The sequence below is a fragment of the Neodiprion fabricii genome, chromosome 5, assembly GCF_021155785.1.
Source record: "Neodiprion fabricii isolate iyNeoFabr1 chromosome 5, iyNeoFabr1.1, whole genome shotgun sequence".
Taxonomy (NCBI): domain Eukaryota; kingdom Metazoa; phylum Arthropoda; class Insecta; order Hymenoptera; family Diprionidae; genus Neodiprion; species Neodiprion fabricii.
Genome location: NC_060243.1, coordinates 28,741,317 through 28,765,489, shown reverse-complemented (window position 1 = coordinate 28,765,489; position 24,173 = coordinate 28,741,317). Strand labels below are relative to the sequence as shown.

Below are 24,173 nucleotides of genomic sequence, written 5' to 3'. Positions count from 1 at the left end.
GTCGTTAAGCGTTCCCTTTTAACCCTCCTCTTGTACCTACGACAACTATTCTGCACCCTCCTCGATCAGCCAGCTGTGATTCGTTGCACGAGCGGCCGACTCTAGGTATACATACGTGCGTAAATACCTATATATATATATATATATGTATATACGTATAAAAAACTCGCGAGAAACATTTTGTAGGTTCAATAAAGAAGCCGTCAAAGGCACGCGATGCAAAAACTTATACGTACGATTATTTAGGCCCGCAATCATGCCCCTTGCCTCGTACCTTCTTGTATATATTATTGATCGTTCTCGGGGTAGTTCGATGAACGGGAATCTAATTCAATAATAACAGGCCTCTGTGTTACCACCTCGCCTTTCACCCTAGGAACTCACTTATACGTACACATATACATATATACATGTATACATATATATATATATATATACAAGTACGGTACAAGCTACAGTAGAGAACGCGATTGTTTCAGGACGACATCTTGGTATATATTAAAATTTGAATAATTGGACCGAAGGGTAACAAAAGGATATTTCTGTTCTATTTTCGGATACACATACCGAGGGTTTCGTAAGCACTGAAAACAATTAAAAATAGTGCAATAATTGATCAATCGATGCGTCACGAATATGAGATAACACCACGGATGCAATTCTTATCGCACCAACTAGGGTGATGATAAAAGTAAAACTGAAAGCGAAACGGAGAATGTAATTTTTACCGAAACGTACGTGAGATGAAATTAATAATCAACTTTAACGCGTTGTATATAAGAAAGAAGAATTTTAATACTTGAAAAATTAATGGATGTGATTTTTTTTTTTTTTTTTTTTTTTACTTGCGGTAGGTCGCGAAGAACAAGATTTACCGTCAATAATCGTTCAGTACCAAACTTTCGTTCGACGTTCAACTTTTCCGTCATCCAATTTATCGGTAATACTCGACAAGAACGATACTCACATCGAGGTAGGTGAAGAATAATTGTTTCTTACCGAGAAATCTTTTCAACTCGATAAAATCGACGAAATTTCTTCTTTCCCGCGAACATACGCAGAGGTGAAAAAACAAAAGCCCAATTATCCGCTCTAACAACAATTAAGCATATTTAACCTGTAATCAACGGTTTTATTTCAAACTTTTTTTTTTTTTTTCTTTTTGCCCCCCCCCCCCATCGATTACAACGAGGTAATTACGAGCAAGACAGCTTCTCATCGGCGAGCCAATTAATTACCACGTGAAAAAGAAAAAAGCCATATAAAATAAAATAGAAATGCACCTTCGACGTAATATTTTCCCTCCTTTTCGTCCGTCTTAATTTTTCATTCGTTCATTACCGCTCTCGTATATTTATTAATATATACATATCGCAAGTATACCGAGTTAATAATAATTATATGCAGATACCGCGCTTGCAAGGCGAAAAGAGGAAGTAAACGGGGCACCCTTTGGGTGTCTCGTGAAAGTGGTCGATACCCACTCAAGTTCCCCTCGAACGCGTGCGGCAGAAACGGGAATGGGGGTGGTTGGTGGTTGGGGGTGGAGGTGGGGGTGGTGCGTTAAGTGCTGCGCGTTACCGCGAGCCAGAGTAATCATGCCTTCTGCCCGATTGAACCTACCTACCTACCTACCCACCTACCAACCTACCCATCTCTCTCATGTCAGATTTTCATCTGTCTTTTCCACCTATCTACCCTTTCACGCCTGGCATATTCTCCTCTCCTTTCCGCCTGACCCTCTCGCCTCCCGTTTAATTACATGACAGGAATGCCCGCGGCGTGTGCAAGAGGAAAATTTCGGGGCTGTGATTTTCCGCGAGTCGATAAACAAAAAAGAATAAAAAAAGAAAAAAAAAAAAAAAGAAAAAAAACTCCGAGGGAATTGTACTTATTCTGCATATATATACATATATATATATATATATATATAAGAGTTGAGATGTGTTACTTTTGTACAACCAGGAAAAATTTCATTTATATAGGTTAATATATATAGGTTATAGTTTCATAGGTTCACTCTGGATTATATTATTTTCTCCCATCAGTCGTTATTCACCTGTTGACACAATTGGTTCAACCAACAATATTTCGTTAGACATGTAGAATTAATTGTAAAGAGCCTACCTCCACTTCATTGACACCTGTGAATTAATTTCATTGCTAAAAAGACCTTCTTTAATAACCTTTTAAGACAATGACATACTGACTGTGAAGAAACATAGTTCTTTAATCTTTTTAATTAATGACTACCAACTATTAACTCCCACATATAAAATAACTTGAAGATTGACATTGTCTACCGTCACTCAAAAGAACGCTGTTTCCACCAATTGTAAATTGTGAATTCGGCTACATCTTAGTCCACTTACTTAATTCAAAAGGTAAATAACACTCAAAAAACATCCTTATTCAATTAATCATAAGGTTCTTACTATCAACAATATATAATAACTCTAAGAGTATTACATCTACAATATTTAAGTCTGATTACTTCTAGTACTATTATGCATTTTACAAAAATCTTTTTGTTATTTTTGACAGTTTAAAAAAATAAATCGTTCTGAGGAGGGCCCATATCCGGGTCGAAACGTTAACTAAAAATACGTTTTCTTAATTGACCGATCACCAAGACTCTATAATAGATTACATACGAGGTCGAGAATTCTTATTCATCAAAAATTTCATTTGTTACAGTAACTAGAAAAATTGTGTAAAACAGGTATCGTTGGAAAAAAACTGTTTTAATATCGTTGGAATTACAAAAAACGAGGTGCGCCTAAACATTTTGCGCTATCGACGATTCTTTTTTGGTAAATGCAAAGCAAAATAGGTTTGTGAGGTTTACTCTACTTTTGTTAGGTTACAGCTAGAAAACTAATTTTCGTTTTCTACCTATGACTATATTTTTTGACTGTGGTAAAAAATGAAAATAGTTAAGGACCGAGCGGTAATTGGAACTAAAAATTTTCCTCAGTGTGTAGATTTCAACGATTTTTCAATCTTCGCGGATTAATACTTTCGAGTCTTGTATTATTGTGCTTATTCGACTTTTGTGACAAGATAGTTCGGGTTTGTTGATTACGAATCTGACGTCAGACTTTGAAAATTCAAAATGGCGGATCCAATATGGCGGAAAAAAATTTGGAGCTTGATCGAATCCGGTCAAAAAACTCTGCGCCGGGGTTTTCGGGGTCGCTGATTGGATTCGAAGTATTGAATTTTCAAAATCTGATTTCGCATTCGTAATCAACGACCCCGAAAACTATTGGACAGTTTTTTCTACGATTTCGATCAGATTTGAAATTTTCTTCCGCCATATTGGTTTCGCCATCTTGACGTTTTAAAATTCTATTTCAGATTCGTAATCAGCGACCCTAGAGACTTATAATTTATGTAAAACATATATACGCGTAGAGGAGTAACTTTCACGGAAATGAATTATTCCTTCAATTTTCACAACTTTTTCAATCAAATTCTTTATCTAACGATCATAATTTACATTACATCGCAATGATTACACACGAGTATTGAAAATATATCGGTATACTATCAGAAATAGCGAAATACCGCAAAGAAATATGTTGTGAATGTCTCTAAATATGTAAAAAAAAAAAAAAAAAAAAAAAAAATGAATATGAAACACAGTTGGTTAGAATACTTGTCACCATGACTCAAAGGATTAAATGACCGGAGAGTTGGATTTTTTTTTGTTTATAACAATAACTTTTGATTATCGACGATACCGAATTTCAAAATATAAAGAAACGTGTAAATTATGACTGATTCCACGTTGCCAAAAAATTAAAAAAAAAAAAATTAAAAAATTCTATTCTCTTCCGGGGATTCTTTCTTTCTGATCCCCGTGTATAGTTATGGTTTACTATACGCGGTGAAAAGCTTTATAGAACAGTGGGGAGGTTGAAGTGCGTGACATTAAGGTAACGATGCAATTTTAGGAAAAATGGTTACTTCGCAACTTTAGAAATTGGCTGAAATTCAGTAAACCGTAACGAAGCAGAACATAATATCTAAAATTCCGAAAACTCGGTCCTTTTCAAAGCCATTGTAAGGTTGAAGGTTGGTGAATTATTTTATTTTTTTTTTTTTTTCTCTTCAAAGTATCGTTACGTTAAACGTTGCAAACTTGAACCTCGCAAACTTAGCGAACTCCTAGAAAAACATTATCCGCAATTAAATAGAATTAAAAATTTATCAATATAATCTATGCACCGAGAGAAATTTTTTATTTCCAATTACCGCTCAGTCTTTGACTATTTTCATTTTTTACCACAATCGAAAAACATAGTTCTAGGTAGAAAATGAATGATACGCGTATTTCGTTTTTCGTAATTCAAAACGTAATAAACAATATTCGAAAGTTTTTTTTTTTTTTTTTTTTTTTTTTTTACGATACTCGTTTTACTCAATTTGACAAATGAAATTTTTCTCAGTGCGCTGATTGATTTCGTGGAAAATTTTTCAACGAGGTGAAAAATTATATCGCGAATCAAGTAGCATGCTGGAAAGCTCTTTCTTTTTTTTCCGTAGATTTTCTCATCTTTCGACGCAGTTATTTCCCCAAGTTTAGATATTCTCCGGACACCGACGAGGGTTCGAAACGAAACTGATTGTCTAGTCTGTAAGTGAGACACGTTCCGCCTTGAATCCGTTGCACAGTTCGATTATTACAAGCTCGCTAATAGCCGGATACCGAAGTAGAGTACGAGTCAAGTCAGGTCGGCCACCTCGAGGTCGTCAAGGGTAAGAAAAAGTTCCGTAATAAAAAGTATAAAAAGTGAGGCAGGGAGAAGAAGTCAAACAGGAAGTATGGTAGGCGAAAAGAAAAAAAAGAGAACAAAATTAAACGAAAAAAGTAAACGGCCGCTGTAGCTTTCGGCATTTTTATCAAACTTGTACCGAAGCCAAATTTGAACCCCGAAATGGTACAGAAACGAAAAGAACAATGCGGAAAAATAATTTTTTCGCCACACTTTTTGTCAGCGTGATAAGGAAATACTCCGTCGGTCTGTCCGATAAACTTCTGCGATTATCGCGAAAACGGTACGAGTGAAAAGTCTGAAACTGATAGGACGCGGTAACGAAATAAAGAAAGTTTTGAAAGAAATGTTGTTTTGACAGAAAAAATATGTATAGATATTAGGGTGTTTCAAAAAAAGACGGATTTTTTTTTTCCTTTTCTTACGGTGTCCAAAAATTCATAGTATACCTAAAAACAAAAATTTTGGAGCCAATATGAGCTCTCGATATCAATAGTAAGGTTTGCCTCTATCCATTTCTTTATTTTCCATTTAAATAACACGGGAAATTTGTTTTTTCATTTTTGAATTTTTATTACTTTGGAACGGTTCATCGTAACAACAATCTGAAAAAAGAGATTTGTAGGAAATTTCACGCTCTACAAAAAACGTTTGAATATCAAAGTTCCTCAGATCAACCGTTTCGAAGATGTCAGCGATCAAAAATAACACTAATCAAAAATTTCAAATATTTTCCAATAAAACTACAAAAAAATATCATATGCCATATTTATATTATTTTTTATGTAAAATTACTTTAATTCTGTTAACCTGAGACTGTAAACTTTTTTTTTTGCTAATTAATTCAACACTTAACTCACAAAAATCATTTGTGTGATATTTTTAACGTTTATATTTATGTATTTGTGCTTTTTGTGAGTCAAGTGTTGAATTAATTAGTGAAAAAAAGATAAAAGTTTACAGTCTCAGGTCAACAGAATTAAAGTAATTTTACGTAAAAAATAATATAAATATCGCTGATATCTTCGAAACGTTTGATCAGAGGAACTTTGATCTCCGGACGTTTTTTGTAGAGCGTGATATTTCCTACAAATCTCTTTTTTCAGATTGTTGTTACGATGAACCGTTCCAAAGTAATAAAAATTCAAAAATGAAAAAACAAATTTCCCGTGTTATTTAAATGGAAAATAAAGAAATGGATCGAGGCAAACCTTACTATTGATATCAAGAGCTCATATTGGCGCCAAAATTTTTAATTTTAGGTATACTATCAATTTTTGGACACCGTAAGAAAAGAAAAAAAATCGTCTTTTTTTGAAACACCCTAACAGATATACGCAAACTGGGAAAACATAATCGTTTATTTGTAAATAGTAATAAGGAGGAGAAGGTGTATTCGATAAAATTTCAAAGATTCGTCCGTCATATTGGATCCACCGTTCTGAATCTTGAAAATCTGATATCAGATTCGTAATCAGCGACTACGGAAAGCGCAAAATATTATTTTGTGAGAAAATTTGACTCGGCACAATAACGCGTGACTCAAAGGGTTGAATCGATGTAAGATATATTGTGAAAAAGTAGTAAATAGAAAGGGTAAGTTTTTCAATAAAAAATTTTGAGAAACGGGCGTATCAGACGGGAAGAATAATAATATAAGAATAAGACAGGCGAGTGAGTATTTCAAAAAATACAATACCTTAAACAGCAGCTTTCCGATACCTTACAGATACATTTTCATTCTCCTCGCAGCCCTCGCGTATATCGCCCAAGGGATATATGTATATTTGAAATCTTTTGCCGAGGAAAAGTAAGGCGAAATGGAGATAAGGCAGCGCCGTTCGGCTCGTTCTCTTATGTTATTTAAATTGGAAAACGATAAATCGATTCGGTGCCACCAGAGCTGTAGATATATAACGATTAAATTCTCACTCGAACCCGAGATTGGTATACGATAGTTCGAAAAGTCAATCCGTCAAGTTTATTCGTACTTTACGATTCACCGAGTCGCAGAAAAATTCGACAACGAGTACAAGTATAAAATCTTACCAAATATCCCATGGATAAAAACTTTGTCTACCACAAGTCGAAAATTCAAGAAAGAGAGAAAAAGATATTTCGATTAAAAATAATAAATATCAACACCATTTTCGAACCGAAATTGGCCTTTTTTTTATATACAAAACTCTCTCCGGATAAACAAATCCAGAATAATAATAATAACAAAATGTGGTATTCGACGATCAATTACCGATTTTTGTGCCAAACAGATTATTTTTTTATTTTTTTTTTCCGTCAGGAACCGAACGTTAAAAAAAAGTACGGGAAGAGCTGTTGGTTTGGATAAAAAAAAAAAAAGAAAGAAGGGCTGGGGGGTGGGGGGAGAAAAAACTTGGCGAAGAACCCGAAGCTGGGAAACGAAAAACAAACATTGTCCGCAAAAAATTCACGAGGATAAACGATAAAAGATAAAAGCGGGTAAAAATTTCTTGCGCAAGCTCTCTTCTCTCTCTCTCTCTCTCTCTCTCTCTCTATAATCTATCTTACGCTCGCGCAATCCTTCTCCGCAACTTTTTTATTCGTCTCTACTGCTTAGCCTCTGTATGTATAGCACCTCTTAGTCCAAACTATAGTACCGATAAATAGATTCACGAGCGTGTTTTGTGTGTTGGGATATAATCGACCGATCAATAATCACATCTCTCTATCTCACTCTCTCTCTCGTTTAGTGTATAATATGAATTTTGCCCGCGTGACGTGTCTCTGAGAATTCTTTGTCGATAAAAATGAATAAATGATTATGAATGACGCGTGAAAATTATTTTCAACATATACGTGTACAGGTATTTATATATGCACCTAGGTATCATTTTCTATTCCCCTGATTCTATTCCCCAGTTTCGTGTATAAGATACGAAACCATGCAATCATGACAAACCCAAGACACATGTACGAAGAAGTTTCTATTCCTTTAATTCGACTGTTTTGCCACACGGTGAATTACAGCAATTTTATGAATCTTTACAGAAAGTCTGGTTATCCTAATTTAAGGAAACTTTTATACATGGAGAATTTCATGCGAACGTGCCGATGCCAACCATTTGTAATTTTGTTGAAAATTTTTTTTTTCTCCAATTTTGCCAACTCTGAAACAGTGCTCTGAATTTTTTCACTTTTTTTTTTTTTTTTTTTTTTTTCATTTAACTGGTCGATTATTTATAAATGTTGAGAGCGATTTTGAAAGAAGCTTTTTTTTTAATTCTAAACAAAATTCTAAAAACTTTCATGTTTCATTTGGAAAATTTCTAGACTGGTTCCGTCACGGAACAATTATTACTTTTTTTTTTTTTTTTGGGACAAAAAAGAGAGAGCGCATAAGCCGTGCGTCGGACATTCGATTCTACGACACGAGCTACGAATCTTGACTAAAAAGACTTCTTTTGGGCACATAAGAGCACTAAAATCAGACCTGAGAGGATCGGCGAGGGAAAGAGCCTCTAATTTCTGGGTAACCTAATCAAAAGGCGCCGAGAGGATGCCATTACCGAAAACGAGTGGCTGCTGCTGCGGCTATACAAACCAGTCGATATATCTTGAACACGCGAGAAAACGGTGGAAAAGAAAGCGAGAAAAGCAAAGAAGGAAGAAAAAAAGAAAAAGAAAGAAAGGAAGTAAATATAGAGGAGGGGATTTCGTGAGGGGGGGAAAAAGGTAAAAGACAACTAACCAGAGGAGGGATGAAAAGTTTGACCGCAGTTTTGCCTGACGTATTTAGGTGCTATGTAAGCGAAAGAGAAAGTGAGAGAGAGAGAGAGAGAGAGAGAGAGAGAGAGAGAGAGAGAGAGAGAGAGAGAGAGAGAAAATAAAATCAAAAGTGAGGAAAATCGTGAGAACTAGGTTGAATGTTGGTAAATCGGAAAAATGGATCGATCACTGAATTAACGGGCTGTTGAAATTATGAAAAGTACCTTATGGGTAAAAAAAAAAAGGTATAGATGATGTTGTCAGAAATCGGTGAGCATTAAATCATGCGAGAAGATGATAAAATTAATTTGGAATCTGTCCACAAAAAAAAAAAAAAGAGAAAAAGAAAATTTCTGTATTCTTAAATAATCGATTGAATGTTTGTCGAAGCTTTGGTAACGAATTGAAATTTATTGGCCAATAATAATTCCGAGTGTAATATTACGTGTAAAATGAGTAGCAGAATCGCGTTACGCATTACGCAGGGAATATTGTAGAGGACCAGAAATCGCCAGAAGAACCGATTTAATGTATAAAAAGTGGAAAATTTCCAAGTACGAAGTTAGTTTACGGTTGTATTTTAGCCCCCAAGCGCGGTTCCTTCGCTGAATATTAATATTCAGTTAGAAGATGAAGCCAAAGTTGGAAAGAGGAAAACCCGATTCCGCATCGAGTCATAAGACTAAGCGTATATTGCATACGGAGATTTTTGTAGGTACAACGATGTATGTGCACAGAGAGTTCAGCGTTCAATCCCTGTTTTCTAGACGTATGCATGACACATACAGAGGATGAATTGGAGCTGAAGCCAGCGTGCGGAATTAGCAGCGAAACGTGTCAAAATTTTTCAAAGTAGAAAAATGCATCTCACTTTCATCCCCATATCCTTTTTCATCATTTTATATATTTTTTTTTTCCAACCAGTATATGGCCGCTCGATATATTTCCGCTCGATATATTTCCGCTCGATATATGGCCGCTCGATATATTTCCGCTCGATATATTTCCGCTCGATATATTTCCGCTCGATATATGGCCGCTCGATATATTTCCGCTCGATATATGGCCGATATATATATTATAAATATAGTCACGAGTGAAATGGGTAAATTAATCGGTAAAAACAAAGAGTAGTTATGAAATGAAAATCAAAAAAAAAAATGATTAAAAAAAAAATACAAAAAAAAAGATACGTGCGCAAGTGAACAATGAGGGAGAATAAATTCGAGCAAGAGAGACATAATCGTACAGTTGAGGATGAGATAAGAATTGTGGCGGTTGCCTGAAAAGAGGAAAGGAAAGGAGAGCTTGCAAGTCGCGTCCTACGCGACAATTTTCGAGGGTACGTCGGGATTGATTTACAGTGATTTCTTTAATCGCCCGAGGCAAATGAATATAAGGTGTACATCCTGCGACCTCGGTGGGTTTTATTTTTAGCCAAATCAGCGCCGGCAGTCAGAGCGATGAAACAAATCGCTCCTATAAATCTCAATTTCAACGACGCGTATAATAATTTGACGAGATTCATCATTTCTTACGAGAGCTTCAAATTCTTATTCGCCTTCTCGCAATTTACAAAATACCCACACGTATAAGCTGGAGGAATAAATTGATTGAGGAATTTTCATTCGCAATGATTAATTTTACGCGAGATGATTTCAATATCGTCGTTATATAATTGATCGGATGATGAGAAAATTGAAAACGATATATTTAAACTAAAAAAGGTCCTTGAGAATGATATCAAATCATATTCTTACGATTTTTTTTCCTACTTTCTTTGCACCCGTTTCCGTGCCAAAATTGTGCGAAAATAGTTGGGAATGTTTTTTGGATCAGTACTCTCAATTCTGTCCCAGATTAATGAATTACTGTCAAATCGGTCGAAATAAATTTTTCATAACGCTATATGTGTAATATATTATACAGAGTTTATTAATTAAAATTTGATAAAAGTTTATCTGAGGTAATTTGTTTCGTAATGATTATAATAATTTGGATTTTTCCGTTGAAATTCTCCAATTTAAATAATTTATCATCATTCTTCTGTGCAGATTAAATTCAGACTGATTGATCCCGTTTCCAGATATTGAATCTTCGTTCAATTTATCACCTTCAATTACAGTTTTTTTTTTTTTTTATTTTTTTTTTTATTTCGTAGCGTCTACAATGAAGACACCTCAACACTAATAACCATACCTTTTGTATATCGTCAGTACAAAGCCATGCGTATTCAGGCCGAGAGTTGAAATGACAGAAGAGAAGAGAAGAGAAGAGAGAAAGGGGTGCTGAGCGGATCTCCGGTTAACTCTTAGCGGTTGCTGATTGCTCCGTGTCCGTCCGTCTAGTCCTGATTTCCTTTTTTCCATCTCAATTTCTTCCTTTCTTCATTCCATTTTATTTTTTTTTTTATATTTTTTTTCCCCTCCTTGCCCGAGCTCGCCGATCAAAAACACAGGGAGATTATCGAGCCTCAGCCTCGGAGGCTCCTATCCATCGGCTATTCGATGTTACAGCGATGCAGCGCCGTGCTGCTCTGATTCCTTCCTCGTTTACTGCGAGACCGACTTTGCCCCGCCCAGACATGTAGATTAGCTAGACTATAATATCACGACCCCGTGGCGCAGGATTCTTGGATCCCTTTTTCTACCGCAGCAGTTTTTTTCATCCTCGCCAAAATTTTTCACTTTTTCCTCTTCCGATTTATCTTAGATTTTTTGAGATACGATTAACGATATTTTACGATGAGGATTCTTATTCTCATTATTGTTATTTTTATTATTGTATTAACACAGAAACAAGTTTTGAAATTTTAGGTATCGTATGAGAAATCACCCGATCAATGTAGATTTTGTCGAGTATAATATCTCGTAACGACTTTGTAAAATGTGAGTAATCGTGAAATAATGTAATCACGGTGTAATCTCTGGAATCAGTAATATTAAAATAGAATACTGCATAAGTAATCATTGGCAGTAATGAGAAATCGTTTATGATTACAGCAATCTCTCTGTAATCTTGAGAAATCGTATGAGAAATCGTCTGATAAAACTAAAAATTATTTGTCAAGTACAGTATCTCGTAATAAATCGATAAAATTTGAGTAATCATAAAACATTGTAACTACGGTGTAATCTCTGAAATCAAACTGAAATCAGTAATATCAAAGTGAAATTCTGCATAAAATATCATATGAGAAATCACTTGATCAAAGTTAAATTTATTTCTCAAGTATAACATCTCGTAATAACTTGATAAAATATGAGCAATCGTGAAATATTGTAATCACGGTGTAATCTCTGGAATCAGTAATATTAAAATAGAATACTGCATAAGTAATCATTGGCAGTAATGAGAAATCGTTTATGATTACAGCAATCTCTCTGTAATCTTGAGAAATCGTATGAGAAATCGTCTGATAAAACTAAAAATTATTTGTCAAGTACAGTATCTCGTAATAAATCGATAAAATTTGAGTAATCATAAAACATTGTAACTACGGTGTAATCTCTGAAATCAAACTGAAATCAGTAATATCAAAGTGAAATTCTGCATAAAATATCATATGAGAAATCACTTGATCAAAGTTAAATTTATTTCTCAAGTATAACATCTCGTAATAACTTGATAAAATATGAGCAATCGTGAAATATTGTAATCACGGTGTAATCTCTGAGATCATTAATATTAAAATAGCACACTGCATAAGTAATCATAGGCAGTAATGAGAAATCGTTTATGATTGTAGCAATCTCTCTGTAATCTTGAGAAATCGTATGAGAAATCACCTGATAAAACTAAAAATTATTTGTCAAGTATAGTATCTCGTAATAAATCGATAAAATTTGAGTAATCATAAAACATTGTAACTATGGTGTAATCTCTGGAATCAAACTGAAATCAGTAATATCAAAGTGAAATCCTGCATAAAATATCATATGAGAAATCACTTGATCAAAGTTAAATTTATTTCACAAGTATAACATCTCGTAATAACTTGATAAAATATGAGCAATCGTGAAATATTGTAATCACGGTGTAATCTCTGAAATCAGTAATATTAAAATAGCACACTGCATAAGTAATCATTGGCAGTAATGAGAAATCGTTTAGTATTACACCAATCTCTGTACGATCTTGAGAAATTGTATGAAATTTTAGAAATCGTATGAGAAATCATCCGATAAATGTAAAATTTATCTGTCAAGTATCTTGTAATAAATCGATAAGATGTGAGTAATCATGAAATATTGTAATTGGGGCGTGACTTTTTTTTCTCAGCGAAACAAGCCTTGTTCGAAAATTTCTCTGTTATATCCACGTGTAAATCTATCCAATTCGAGTTCGTTGCGAAATAGCCAGCATTTTGCACGTGCGTTATACGGTTCATGCGGCAGGATTATGCATTTGTCCGTTATTCTATGCACGATTTTGCTATTTATCTATACTATGTAGACCCGAATGCCGAATGGGGAATGGCCGAGAATATCGCCGCGGTTAGGAAGTGAAAGGCTTTTGCACGCTACTGCAGAATTCGCCCAAGTCATTTGTACCTACGTGCATTATGCATTGCACAGATAAATATAATTTATTATAGGCATGTATAGAGTGGATGAATTTTGTCGTTATCAAAGGTACGAATAATTAAATCAATTCAAAAGTTCAACCCGGTTTCTGTGTATTACTTTTCCTTTTTCGTTTCTTTGAATTCAATTTTGGAAACTTAAAAAAAAAAAAAAAAATAACAACTTTGATCAGACGAAAATTATCAATAAACTAAGTATACTTGGTTCATGAAAATGTAACCGAAATATTGTAAACCTTTCGCAATTTTTGTTTGGAAAATATCGGCCACGGAAAAAAAATCAAATGTTTGCAAAAATTCACGATACTTTATACGTTCATAAATTTGTTAATGATTTTTCACCAAACACATTTTTCTTTCCTATAATCATAAAAAAAAAAAATTCACGAGTTTCTAACAAATTACGTAATATTTCGAAGTAGCCTCGCACGAAGTGCGGTTCGAAATCTTTGTTGTACTTTCGATTAATCCGACGAAATTGTGTGAATTTATTTTTATATTATTTATTCTTCTTCTAAATCTCTGACAAACAAGGCGTGAAATTCGCGTATCCCAGTATAATAGAAATCGATCAACGACCCGTGTCAAATCGCACTTGCAATTTGTTTTAATTCTATCGTTCTGTCGTTGTTGATGTAATTTTTTTTTTTTTTTTCTCGGTTTTCTTTCTTACAACTGGCATCGTCGATTTCGTTTGTGGGTATAATTTATAAGCCATAGTCAATTGCCGAATCGACCCCAGCATACTTCGCCGATATTGCACCGGAAACAACACGAAGCGACAACAATTCTTCTCACGGCTAGGGAAAGTAAGACAAACACGCCTGCGATATCAGCGTTAGTCAACCTTTGATCGCTGCTGTTGCTGCCTGTTTTGTTTGCGGTTTAGCAGATATCAGCAGTTGAGACGTTTGACCGATATAAAACCGCCAGGTAATAATCCCGCCTCTATTTCCACTACGATTTCTCCTCCAATTTCCCCATCGCAAGATTATTCTGCCCTGGATAGGATATAATATCGTAAACAACGACGAACGACGGAAAACGAAAGTAGGTAAGCACAGAGATTGAATTCCTAACGACTGCACGTTTCGTCGTCTGCTAAAATTCAATGCGCACGCGCAACGATCCGAGAGCAATTCTTTGACAGGATGGCCAACCGTTCCTAACGTACAAAAATTTTTTTGTACAATTGCGGATTTAACAAAACCACCACCGACAACTGTTCAAATTTTTGAGGTTAGAGACGATTGGGCGCCCTGAAAAAACATCCGGTTTCGAATCGCAGCGCATGCGCATTAAATTTTAGCGAAAGACGAAACGTGCGGTCGTTAAGAATTCACTCTGTAGTCGTTAGGAATTGCTAAATTGTTCTCTTCTGCGATTATACGTATATCTCAACATTGTGAAGTGATATATAAATTCGAAAAACAAATCTCCGCATGTTTCGATCTTGTTTTGTGATCTCTGAAAATTTTTCATCTAATGAAAGGGTTTTGCGAGTTGAAAAAAAAATTTTTTTACAATGTATCAAATTCTACGATGTATGAAAAACTCTTTTCAATATCTTTAGCCTTGTATTCGTACGTAAGCGCGAAGCGAGAGAAAAAAACGAAGTAAGCAAAAAATAATGTAAAAAGAAAAACGAACAACGACAAAAACGAGGGGTAATAAATAAGACCGAAATATTCAATTTAAACTTTTGTACGAGTATAATAAATTGTGCGGTCATCGGTTTAGTCAAGGGAAAAAAAGAAGCCGGATAACGGAAGGATGAGAGAATCGGAAATAAATCTCTCCCCGAAACAGCGGATCACGACCACTTAAAAAATAATATGTATCAATATTTCGTATAAAATTCGCTGTAGGATTAGACATTCGGTATTGGAAATAGATTGTTGATCTTCAAATTAAACAGATACTGGAATGAAAACAATTATCAAATCTTGCAATAAACAACAAAACCTGTGACGTTGAGCTAATCAATATTATATACACAGTATGATCGCGTGATGTAAAGTCATCGTGAGAAAATTATACCAGATATTATTTAAATCATCATTAACTACCGCTTTTGCAATGCATAATTTACTAAATGACGATTTTGAAAATTTTATTTTGGAGACATATAAATGAAATAAAAATTCTCTACATTATTATATCGAGGCTTAAAGAATTTGTATCCAAACACGCGACATTAAATAAATAAATATACATTAATCAAGGAAGATAAGAAATCTTCACTTGATGTCGAATGATTAATAATTACTAGAAAAAGGGTTAAAAAAAAAGCGAACGAGAATAAATTAACTTTTCAGAGTCACTGCGATAATATTTATGAAATGTACGGAGCTTTTTTCAACCGTTGGACTCGAATTCTTTTTTTTTTTTTTTTTTGTTATTTTCGTTTTTCTTTTTTCAACGAAATTCTGGTGTCGAAATTGTGAAATATCCAGACCGAAGCATTTCAAATCTTTCGTTTCGGAAATTCCTAAGTTAAAGGAAATTCTCCGTAGTCCGGAAATTCCCTGAATTTTCCCCTTGACGTTTGAAATATATTTTACACACATGAAAGCCTCTCTGATAATTTATATTTTGACAATTTACCTGATCCGGTATTTCCGCCAGGTTGTGAAGACTGATGTTGTAAATGGTGTTCCTGAAACACAAGAGGGGGGAAAAAAAATTTGAGATTCCGTTAACCGGACGCTGCTCGGAGCAATTCTCGCATGACATTCGTGATTCGGTAAATCCGTATAATACGGCGCTTCCAGAGTCGCCTCAGGCTTCATGGAAAATTATTGCAAATTAGACTCCCAAGACTTTTACTGGAGACGATTTTTGCATTAAATGATACTCTTCTTTTCTTTATGTCACTTTTTATCTCGTTGCCGTTTATTGTATCAAGTAAACGCTTTCTTTGTTTTCGACGTTGTTATTTTATTTATTTATTTTTTTCCCTCTTTTCGTTTTTCTCTGGCTTTTTAGTATGTGATACTATACACCGTTTCAAAGGATAAAACCGGAGAATTAGATAAAAAAAAAAATTAAATACAATAAGATGAGAAAACACAACGACAACGGATAATTTACGCTGGAATGATTATTACCGTGTAATTTTAGTTTTTTTTTTTTTTTTTTTGTAATCGTTACCTGGCACCGATCAACATGGAAGTCCCCGTCCGTTCCAGCAGCTTAAAGTGTTCCACGTGGCTCTCATTTCCCAGGAATTTCTGCCCCATGTCGTCTGAAAAACAGAGAAGAGAAATGCTGAAAATTAGTCCAATTTAGGTGCGGATAAAACACGGAAAATTTCGGAATTGCACAACGGTATTCATTAAATTAGGACGTGCCGAGAAAAAAAAAATCACAATTTCCCTGAAGTACGTTAAATAACATATCTCATCCAAATACGAGCTCTTAATATTGATATTTAAAGATGCCTATTTTTTTTTATTCCATTTTCCGTATAAACAGCACGTAAAGAAAATCGGAAAATTTTTGAATTTCTATTTCTCCTAAACGGCTCGACTTAGAAATTTTCTAAATACAGATTTTTACAGGAAATTCCACGCTCTATAAAAAAATGTACGGAGATAAAATTTTCCTAACTCTAACCGATTGAGAGATGTTCGCATATTATGACTCAATGTTTATAAACGAATATCTCGCGATCGGTTAGAGTTGGGAAAATTTTATTTCTGCACTTTTTCTAAATTTAGATAGTTTATGAGTCGAACCACTTGCGAGCGATAGAAATTCAAAAATTTTCAGACTTTCTCGAATCGTTATTTAAACGGAAAATGGAGAAAACAAAATAATTAAATGTAATGAGTATAAATCATGAACTGTTCTGCCGCAAATAAATACATTGAATTCCGACATTTTCGAGGCAAGAATTTTCCCAGCTACTACGACGAATGAAATATTTCTCAGTGCTGGTGTAAGAATTGTAGAAAAAAAAAAAAAAAAAATTATCACAACATCTTTTTCGAGGTTGAATGATCATATAAAATAAATTCGTCGAGCCGAATAAATAACGTTATAGGAAAATTATTGGTCGAGTTGACAGGAAAAGCCCAACATGCGCAACAATCTCCAGCTTTATTTACATATTATTTTTGGGCGCTATTCAAATCCCTTTTCCCCAATTCTCAATTCCCCGAGGCGAGAGTATAAGTTTGTAAATTAACCGTGATACTGTATAAGTGCGAGAAACCCGAATCGGGGGAAAAACAAACAAGGGGAATACGAAGGGGGTTAAAATCGATGAGCGAGATGAAGAGCGAGGGGGGAGGAATAAGGAGATGAGAGGGGGTCGAGGAAGTGGCTCGACGTGTCTGGAGTGTCCTGCAGGATGAGGGGGAGGCGAGGTGGCGGGGCTAATCCGACTGGATTGCCGGTTGTCACATGCCTGCAGGGACGACCAATTAGTGTATCCCGGAATTCATCCCGCTTCTCAATGAATTAATCTGCGTCTATCTGTTTATCTTCACAGCCGGTCTGTTCGCCTGCGTTTCCGTGTTTGTGTGTACGGGCCATTCCGGGTCGTTGACTCTCCCCCCCCCCCACCTCCCTCCCCGTGCCGGGATTCCAACGATCAATGGGTTATTTGGTTGTTTTTTTTTTTTTTTTTTTTTTTTATCGATCGATAACAACGACTCGAAATTTGTCTCCACCATTTTTAAAAGGGATAAATCCGTTTTGTTTTCTTTTTTCCATCTTCTTTTTTTTTTTTTTTTTTGTAGAACAAGGGACTAAAAAACGCACATTCTTCCGTCACGGTTCCGAAATCGGACGAGAGTGATGAGTGTGTTGTATTTTTTTTTTTTTTTTGAACTTCTTTCAGTAAAAATAAAGAAAAAAATAAAAAATTCTTCTTGGAATATATTTGACGGTTTCTTGCGGTGGAAAATAAAATTTGAAAAAAAAAAAACACTCGGATTCAGTGAAATTAGATTTTCTTTTTATTACTGGAGGAAAACTAAGGAAACGATGCTTGATTCGTGAAAAAAATAATAATAATAACAATAATAATAATAATAATAATAATAGAAACTCGATCGGCAGGAATCTTGAATAAAATACACGATTTATTTAGGGAAATTACATAATTTTTAACATATTTCAATATTACTTTCATTGACTTGAATAATTCTATGAAAGGACTATCGAAAGATGACAAAAATTACCTAATTTTCCAAAATAAATTATATGTATGAGGCATTCTACGTCAAATCAATCTGAGCCTGAAACTCGACCTCCAGAAGTTTGCTCGCAATTTTTTATATGCTTGTATTTGCTCTGAAAAGCACCAATTTTTTTTTTTTCACAAATCTTTCGAAATCATCGGAATTAGGTAAAATTCTTTAAAACGACCGTATCAATCGACACGTTTTAAAAATTGGAAATAATTTCGAAGAGTTCTGAGCTTTTTCGAGCTTTTTTGAAAGTAACGTGAGAAAAAAAAAAAAAAAACAAATTACAAATGATCAAAAATTTTCAGACGCAACGGCAGATATTTGAGAATTTTCTTGAGATTTTTAAATTGCTTCGATCGGTATTGGTCGTTTTAAAAAATTGTCGCTAATTCCAATGATATTGAAAAATTTCTTCAGACAAAAATGAGCGCTCGCAAGAGTGAAAAGAATAGTACAAAAATCGCAAACCAAATCGGAGTAGTTGAGTTACAGACCCAGGTCGATTTGACGTGGAATGTCCCATACGCGTTATATCTGCGCAGGGGGATCAATGCTGATCAGGTTTATTCGCAGCATCAGATATCGTCAAATTGATACCGACTTGTTACATCCCGTGCCTAAAAGGAGAGAAATTCCCACGAGACCAACGGGTGGAGATTGAATAACGATAATTGACAACGAACAGTAATTAAGCAAAATAAATTAGCGAATTGGCAAATCGAGTCGTCGGGCGATATTCCCAACAATGGAAAAAGAAAAGGGAGAAAATAATACGACAAACAATTACAGCTGCAGTAGTTTGTTGATCACCGCGATGACTTTCTACTTTTATCTACGATCCTTCTGATCAATGGTTTTTCGTTTAACTTTTTGTTTTTCTTATTCTCTTCGACTAGGTTCACGTTTATTTGTAATCGATGCAATTGATTTTTATTTCAATTTACAAACAGCTCAATTGCGTCGTGCAGCGTAATCGTATCGCGGAGCCGAATGAGTGTCACGCTTCGTTAGCTGAAAAGAAAGAGCCGCAGTGTCTCTGGGACTGGAGGAAAAATATTAATTGCTGCAGGGTAGAAACAAAAAAAAAAAAAAAAAAAGAGTCATTTCGAGGAAGCCGCGAGTAATGAGGGATTGAAGTAACTAACAATGAGTATAAAACATGAAGTACTCATGAGTGTAGCGAAGAAAAGAGATCGGATAATTTCAAAAAGCGGTGAAAAAAAATTTCCAAAAACCAAAAAACATCAACATTTGATGTAAGCATACCCCTGAATTTGTCATCTCGATCGGAGGCTTACACTTGGAACTGAGGGATTAATCACTCGTGGATTTGACGTACACCTGACATCGAGATTAAAAAGTTTTCAAAGGATTTGAAAAGATTTCACAAGATTTTCGGAAAAAGCTTACGTCATATTTCACGAGTGATAAACTCGTCGCTTGGAACGTTAACGCGTCAAATATGGGATAGATTAATTTTATTCCAGAATATACCTGACGTTTGAGAAAAAAAGAGGTGTGTTCTCGAAGGATCAAGATTTTAGTGATCTCGAATGGCCCGAATCGGAAAACGAGCTTCCTCGACTTCCTGTTGGATGATCGCGGCTCGGTCGGTAATGCGGAAACCCGTGGCATCGGGATAAGTAAGACGTACATTATAAGCAGTACACATTACCCGACCCTTGTCCAAAGATTATGAATAAATAGTTAATCCGACAGAGGTTGCGTCCCGGGAACGTTGCAGGGCTTGAGGGCCTCGCGACCGAGTTAAATCTCTATGTACGTTCTATGGCGCAAGTTATACCTGTGCGTTCATGTTGCCTATCCGCAGAGTTTATGGAGCGCTCATTGTCAGACCGAAACGTCTAACCCTCGTTTCAAACTTCACCGCAACAGACAACACGGTTTAACACAGACAAAGTGATCATAGTAGCTCTCCTCCTCATCCTCATCCTCATCCCCGTCTTCCCTCCCACTTCTCTGTTCCACAGTCAAACTTTCGAACAAGAGGATTACATACCCTGTACAACCTGTACTGCACACAGAGTGAATTCCTACAGACCAGACATTCCGTTCTACGCTGGAGTTTGACGCGCACGCGCCAAAATCCGAGAGCTATCGTCCGACAGCGCCACCAGCCGGCGGAAATTTGAAACTAATAGACGACTGTTCGCGGCGATCTGTCTAACCTCAAAAATTATACCGGGATAGAATACGAGAGCTTTTATTCGTGACAATTCACTGGGGAGAATGACCAACGGTCGAGTCTGGATCAGCTGTCAAGATCTTTGAGGTTAGATACATCGCGGTGAACTGTTGTCCGAATTTGTAACGGTTGGCAGCCCTGACAGACAACAGCTTTCGAATTTTAGAACATGCGCGGTAGAATAAACAGAATCGAACGAAAACGATGTTTCATTTGTACATGCAGTGTTGCGGTAATGTTTTACGCAGAAAAATCCTATTTTCACTTCCTCGACTTGTTTGACCAGAGTTTCATTCAAATATTGTTATAATATTGGAGAGAGTAGGATAAAACATTTATTTGTAAGATACAACACAGTTTATACCGCTCTGGATCTGAGTTTCGTAATTTAAAAAATGTTCAAACAGTTATTCATAGGTATGTCATATTTGAGAAAGATTTATATGTTTTTAGTTTATTTATTTAAGTTCACCGTCACAAGGTTTAACGACAAAGAAATCCGTCAAGAACGATAATAAAACCCCGTAGCAATTTATTTTATTGATAAACCGTCGTGTACACAGTGCATAATAACATTTAAAAAATCCGTTAAAAATTTAATAAATCCACAAGTTCGTTTTCAACATATTACAATGTAATTTAAATGGTAAAGAAAAAAAAATCTCCTTCATCCCTATCGTCTATAACAAGTGAATTTGCGATTCATAAGCAATTGCCCGATTTTTTTGGTCTTTCACTTTCGTCTCGCGCTGTTTCTTTATTTATTTTTTTTTTATACGCAACAATTTTTTACTTCGCTTCATTTCGAATCAAGATTCGGACGTAGATCTCGTTTCCGCAGGCGGCAGTTAAATAACCTTCGTATAATTCGCGCGTTACCTGCATCGTATCATCGGTGGAAAAACGATACTCTTGTAACCTTTCCTCGGATAATCCGATATGCACATTTCCTCGGAGGGGGAAGGACGACCAAACGGGTCCTATAAGCCTCGATACAGCCGGCAGAACGCTAAACTTGGTTGAAACGTCACCCTCGTTCCGTGTATTTAGGGACGCAATATCTTCCATACATCCAATCTAAACGCTCGACGGGCACGAACTGGAATTTCATATTTATTACACACGCGAAGATTAATGTATTGTACATATTTATTCATGTATTGGGGTGTTTCAAACGAAGAAAACATTTCGATTTTCCCACAAGCTGACGAAGAAAATGCTTGTTCCTGGTCTGGAAACAAAGCCTTGGAAAGACTGGACGCTGTAGCTCAAGTTGAAGGTCGAGTCGTTTTGATTTTTGTAATAAAAAAAATCGAAAAGTCGATCTTCGCACCCATAATTTTTTTTTATTTTTTTTATTTTTTTTTGGATTCATCGTAGCAAATAAATTAAATTAATTATCGCTGTTCTTTTGAAGACAGAGAGTTCAACTTTTGCTTTCGGCAATCGGGATACAGTTTCCGGTGTTGCCGAACTAGTTGCAAAACGTATCGTGCTCGGTCTTCGTTCTTCGTTAATAAAGAATTAAATTCTCGGACCAACGCTGCTGCTCGTTCAGCAACATCGTTGACGACTTTTAAGTCCTTAACGACTTCCAGACACTTTTTGAAAAGTCTCATCCGCCTTCCGTAATTCAAGACTTTTGTCGAACCAATCATACGGTAAATCGAATTGATCGAACAGAAATGGCGATTTTTTTTTCCCAATAAATTCACTTGAAGCTTTGTCTAGCAGTGGCACAATTTCCATTTCTTCAACTACCATTCCTTTTTTTGTGGTATTTCTGATCCCTCTCGCTCGTTGATTTTTTTTTTTTTTTTTATTACAAAAAATCAAAACGTCTCGACTTTACACTTGAGCTACGGTGCTCAGTTTTTTCGAGGCTTCTTTTCAGACTAGGATCAAGTATATTCTTCATCCGTTCGTAGAACAATTGAATTTTTTTTTTCATTTCAACCATTCTAATGTACATATGAGTGTGCGTTCGTGCATTACATGTATACGTATATCATGCCGAGAAGCTGAGTGGTGGAAAATTCGATTTGTCCTACTCAAGATATATATACAGAGTGGCCTGAACGAATTACAACTTCAATTTTTCAACCTCCGAAACTTTGGCGTTTTATACAGTATACTGTACATGTAATATGTACGTTACGTGTGTACGCGAATTTGTTATTTTTCCACGTTTTTCCCTGCGCAAAAACTTCTAAATTTATTTCCTTTTATCTGATGTATATTTATTATCCAACGCATCGTCTCGATCCGCTAAATCCAACAACGAAATTTCATTTATTACGATTTCAAGATGGATTTCTATGATCTTTCCTTGGCTTAAAATCCGCGCTCCGGTAAATATTATTACATCGTTTATTTATTTACGAATTATACTTTGATTATTATTCTTATTATTAGTATCGCGTTTAACTTGTTTATTTCGCGTATCCTGTATAAAAAAATCAGTAATAATATATTGATTTCTTGGCTCGAGATGTTGGAAGATAATTGATGAATTTTCGTCAGAAATAACAGCATCGCGTGTGTGTTTCACAATCGAGATATCATTCGCCGTTTTTACGATTACAGATGATAGAGATATAGAGAAGAAAGACGAGATTTGAAGGCGACACCGCGTACGTTAGATTCTTTTTCTTATACCGTACGCGCAGCGGCGATGTGATATAATAACGTAAGAAAAGTATACGGTGGAGAAGAAATGAAACACGTATCTTACATATTGAAACAGAAAAAAGAAAAACAAGTTATTCAACGTCGCGTATTTTATGTTCCTCTCTCTTGGTACGTCAGTATTGCTGATACAGCGATACATTTATACGCATGCGGAGTGCCAGAAAATTTAAAACACAAATTCAGCAATCTAGCCCGAAATCGAATAACGCTACACATACAAAAAAAAAAAAAAAAAAAGCAACAAGCCTCTAGATCGTGATTTGTTTGAATAATTTCGTTGAAATATATCGCACATAAAATCATTATAAATTCGGCATGATTAAAAAAGATGAGATAATTTAAAAGAACCCGCAGGATTGTTATGGAAATTGGCTCAGGTTCGAATTGGCTGGATTTTCAGTACGTTTGTAGCGTATATCATCTCGATGAAAAGTTCTCATGGACACAAGTCCCAAAAATTAGCAGCTTCGAGGGTGTCGAGATTTTTTTACATCTATGGATTTCGTGATTTTCATGAATTAGAAGAGCTTCAAGGTAACTAGAAATCAAACAAATCACAGAAAAAAAAACCTCAAGGTTGCAATTCGTAAAAATTGCAAAATTTTCTCTCACAATCAATGATTTGGTAATTTCAATCCTATGAAGTATCGTATACTGAGAGAAATTTTTACTTACGGTTACCGCTCAGTCCTTAACTAGTTTTATTTTTTTACCACAATCGGAGAATATAGTTCTAGGTAGAAAATGAAAATTAATTTTCTAGCTGTTGCCGCAAATTCTGGGTATCCGTTGCTATTCTTTCTCATTACGATCACTGTTACCTATATTTTCTCGCAACTGTTGCGAAAATTTAAAACTTTAAAGCCTTGATGTTTAACTAAAAAAGTAGAGTAAACCTCAGAAACTGATTTTGCGTTGCAACAACAAAAAAGGATCGACGATAGCGCAAAATAATTAGGCGTGCC

General features: G+C 35.4%; 1 protein-coding gene across 4 annotated transcripts in view; it reads right to left on the bottom strand.

Annotated features, from left to right (window-relative positions):
* The window catches only part of LOC124183967 (semaphorin-1A-like), a 220,037-nt gene that overhangs the window by 35,098 nt on the left and 160,766 nt on the right, over positions 1-24,173 (bottom strand). For all 4 annotated transcript variants that reach the window (XM_046573198.1, XM_046573197.1, XM_046573196.1 and 1 more), the window contains 2 exons: positions 16,264-16,357; positions 15,718-15,769 (listed from right to left, as the gene is read on the bottom strand). In XM_046573198.1, coding sequence (XP_046429154.1) covers positions 15,718-15,769; positions 16,264-16,357 — 146 coding nt within the window. The remainder of the gene's footprint in view (positions 1-15,717; positions 15,770-16,263; positions 16,358-24,173) is intronic.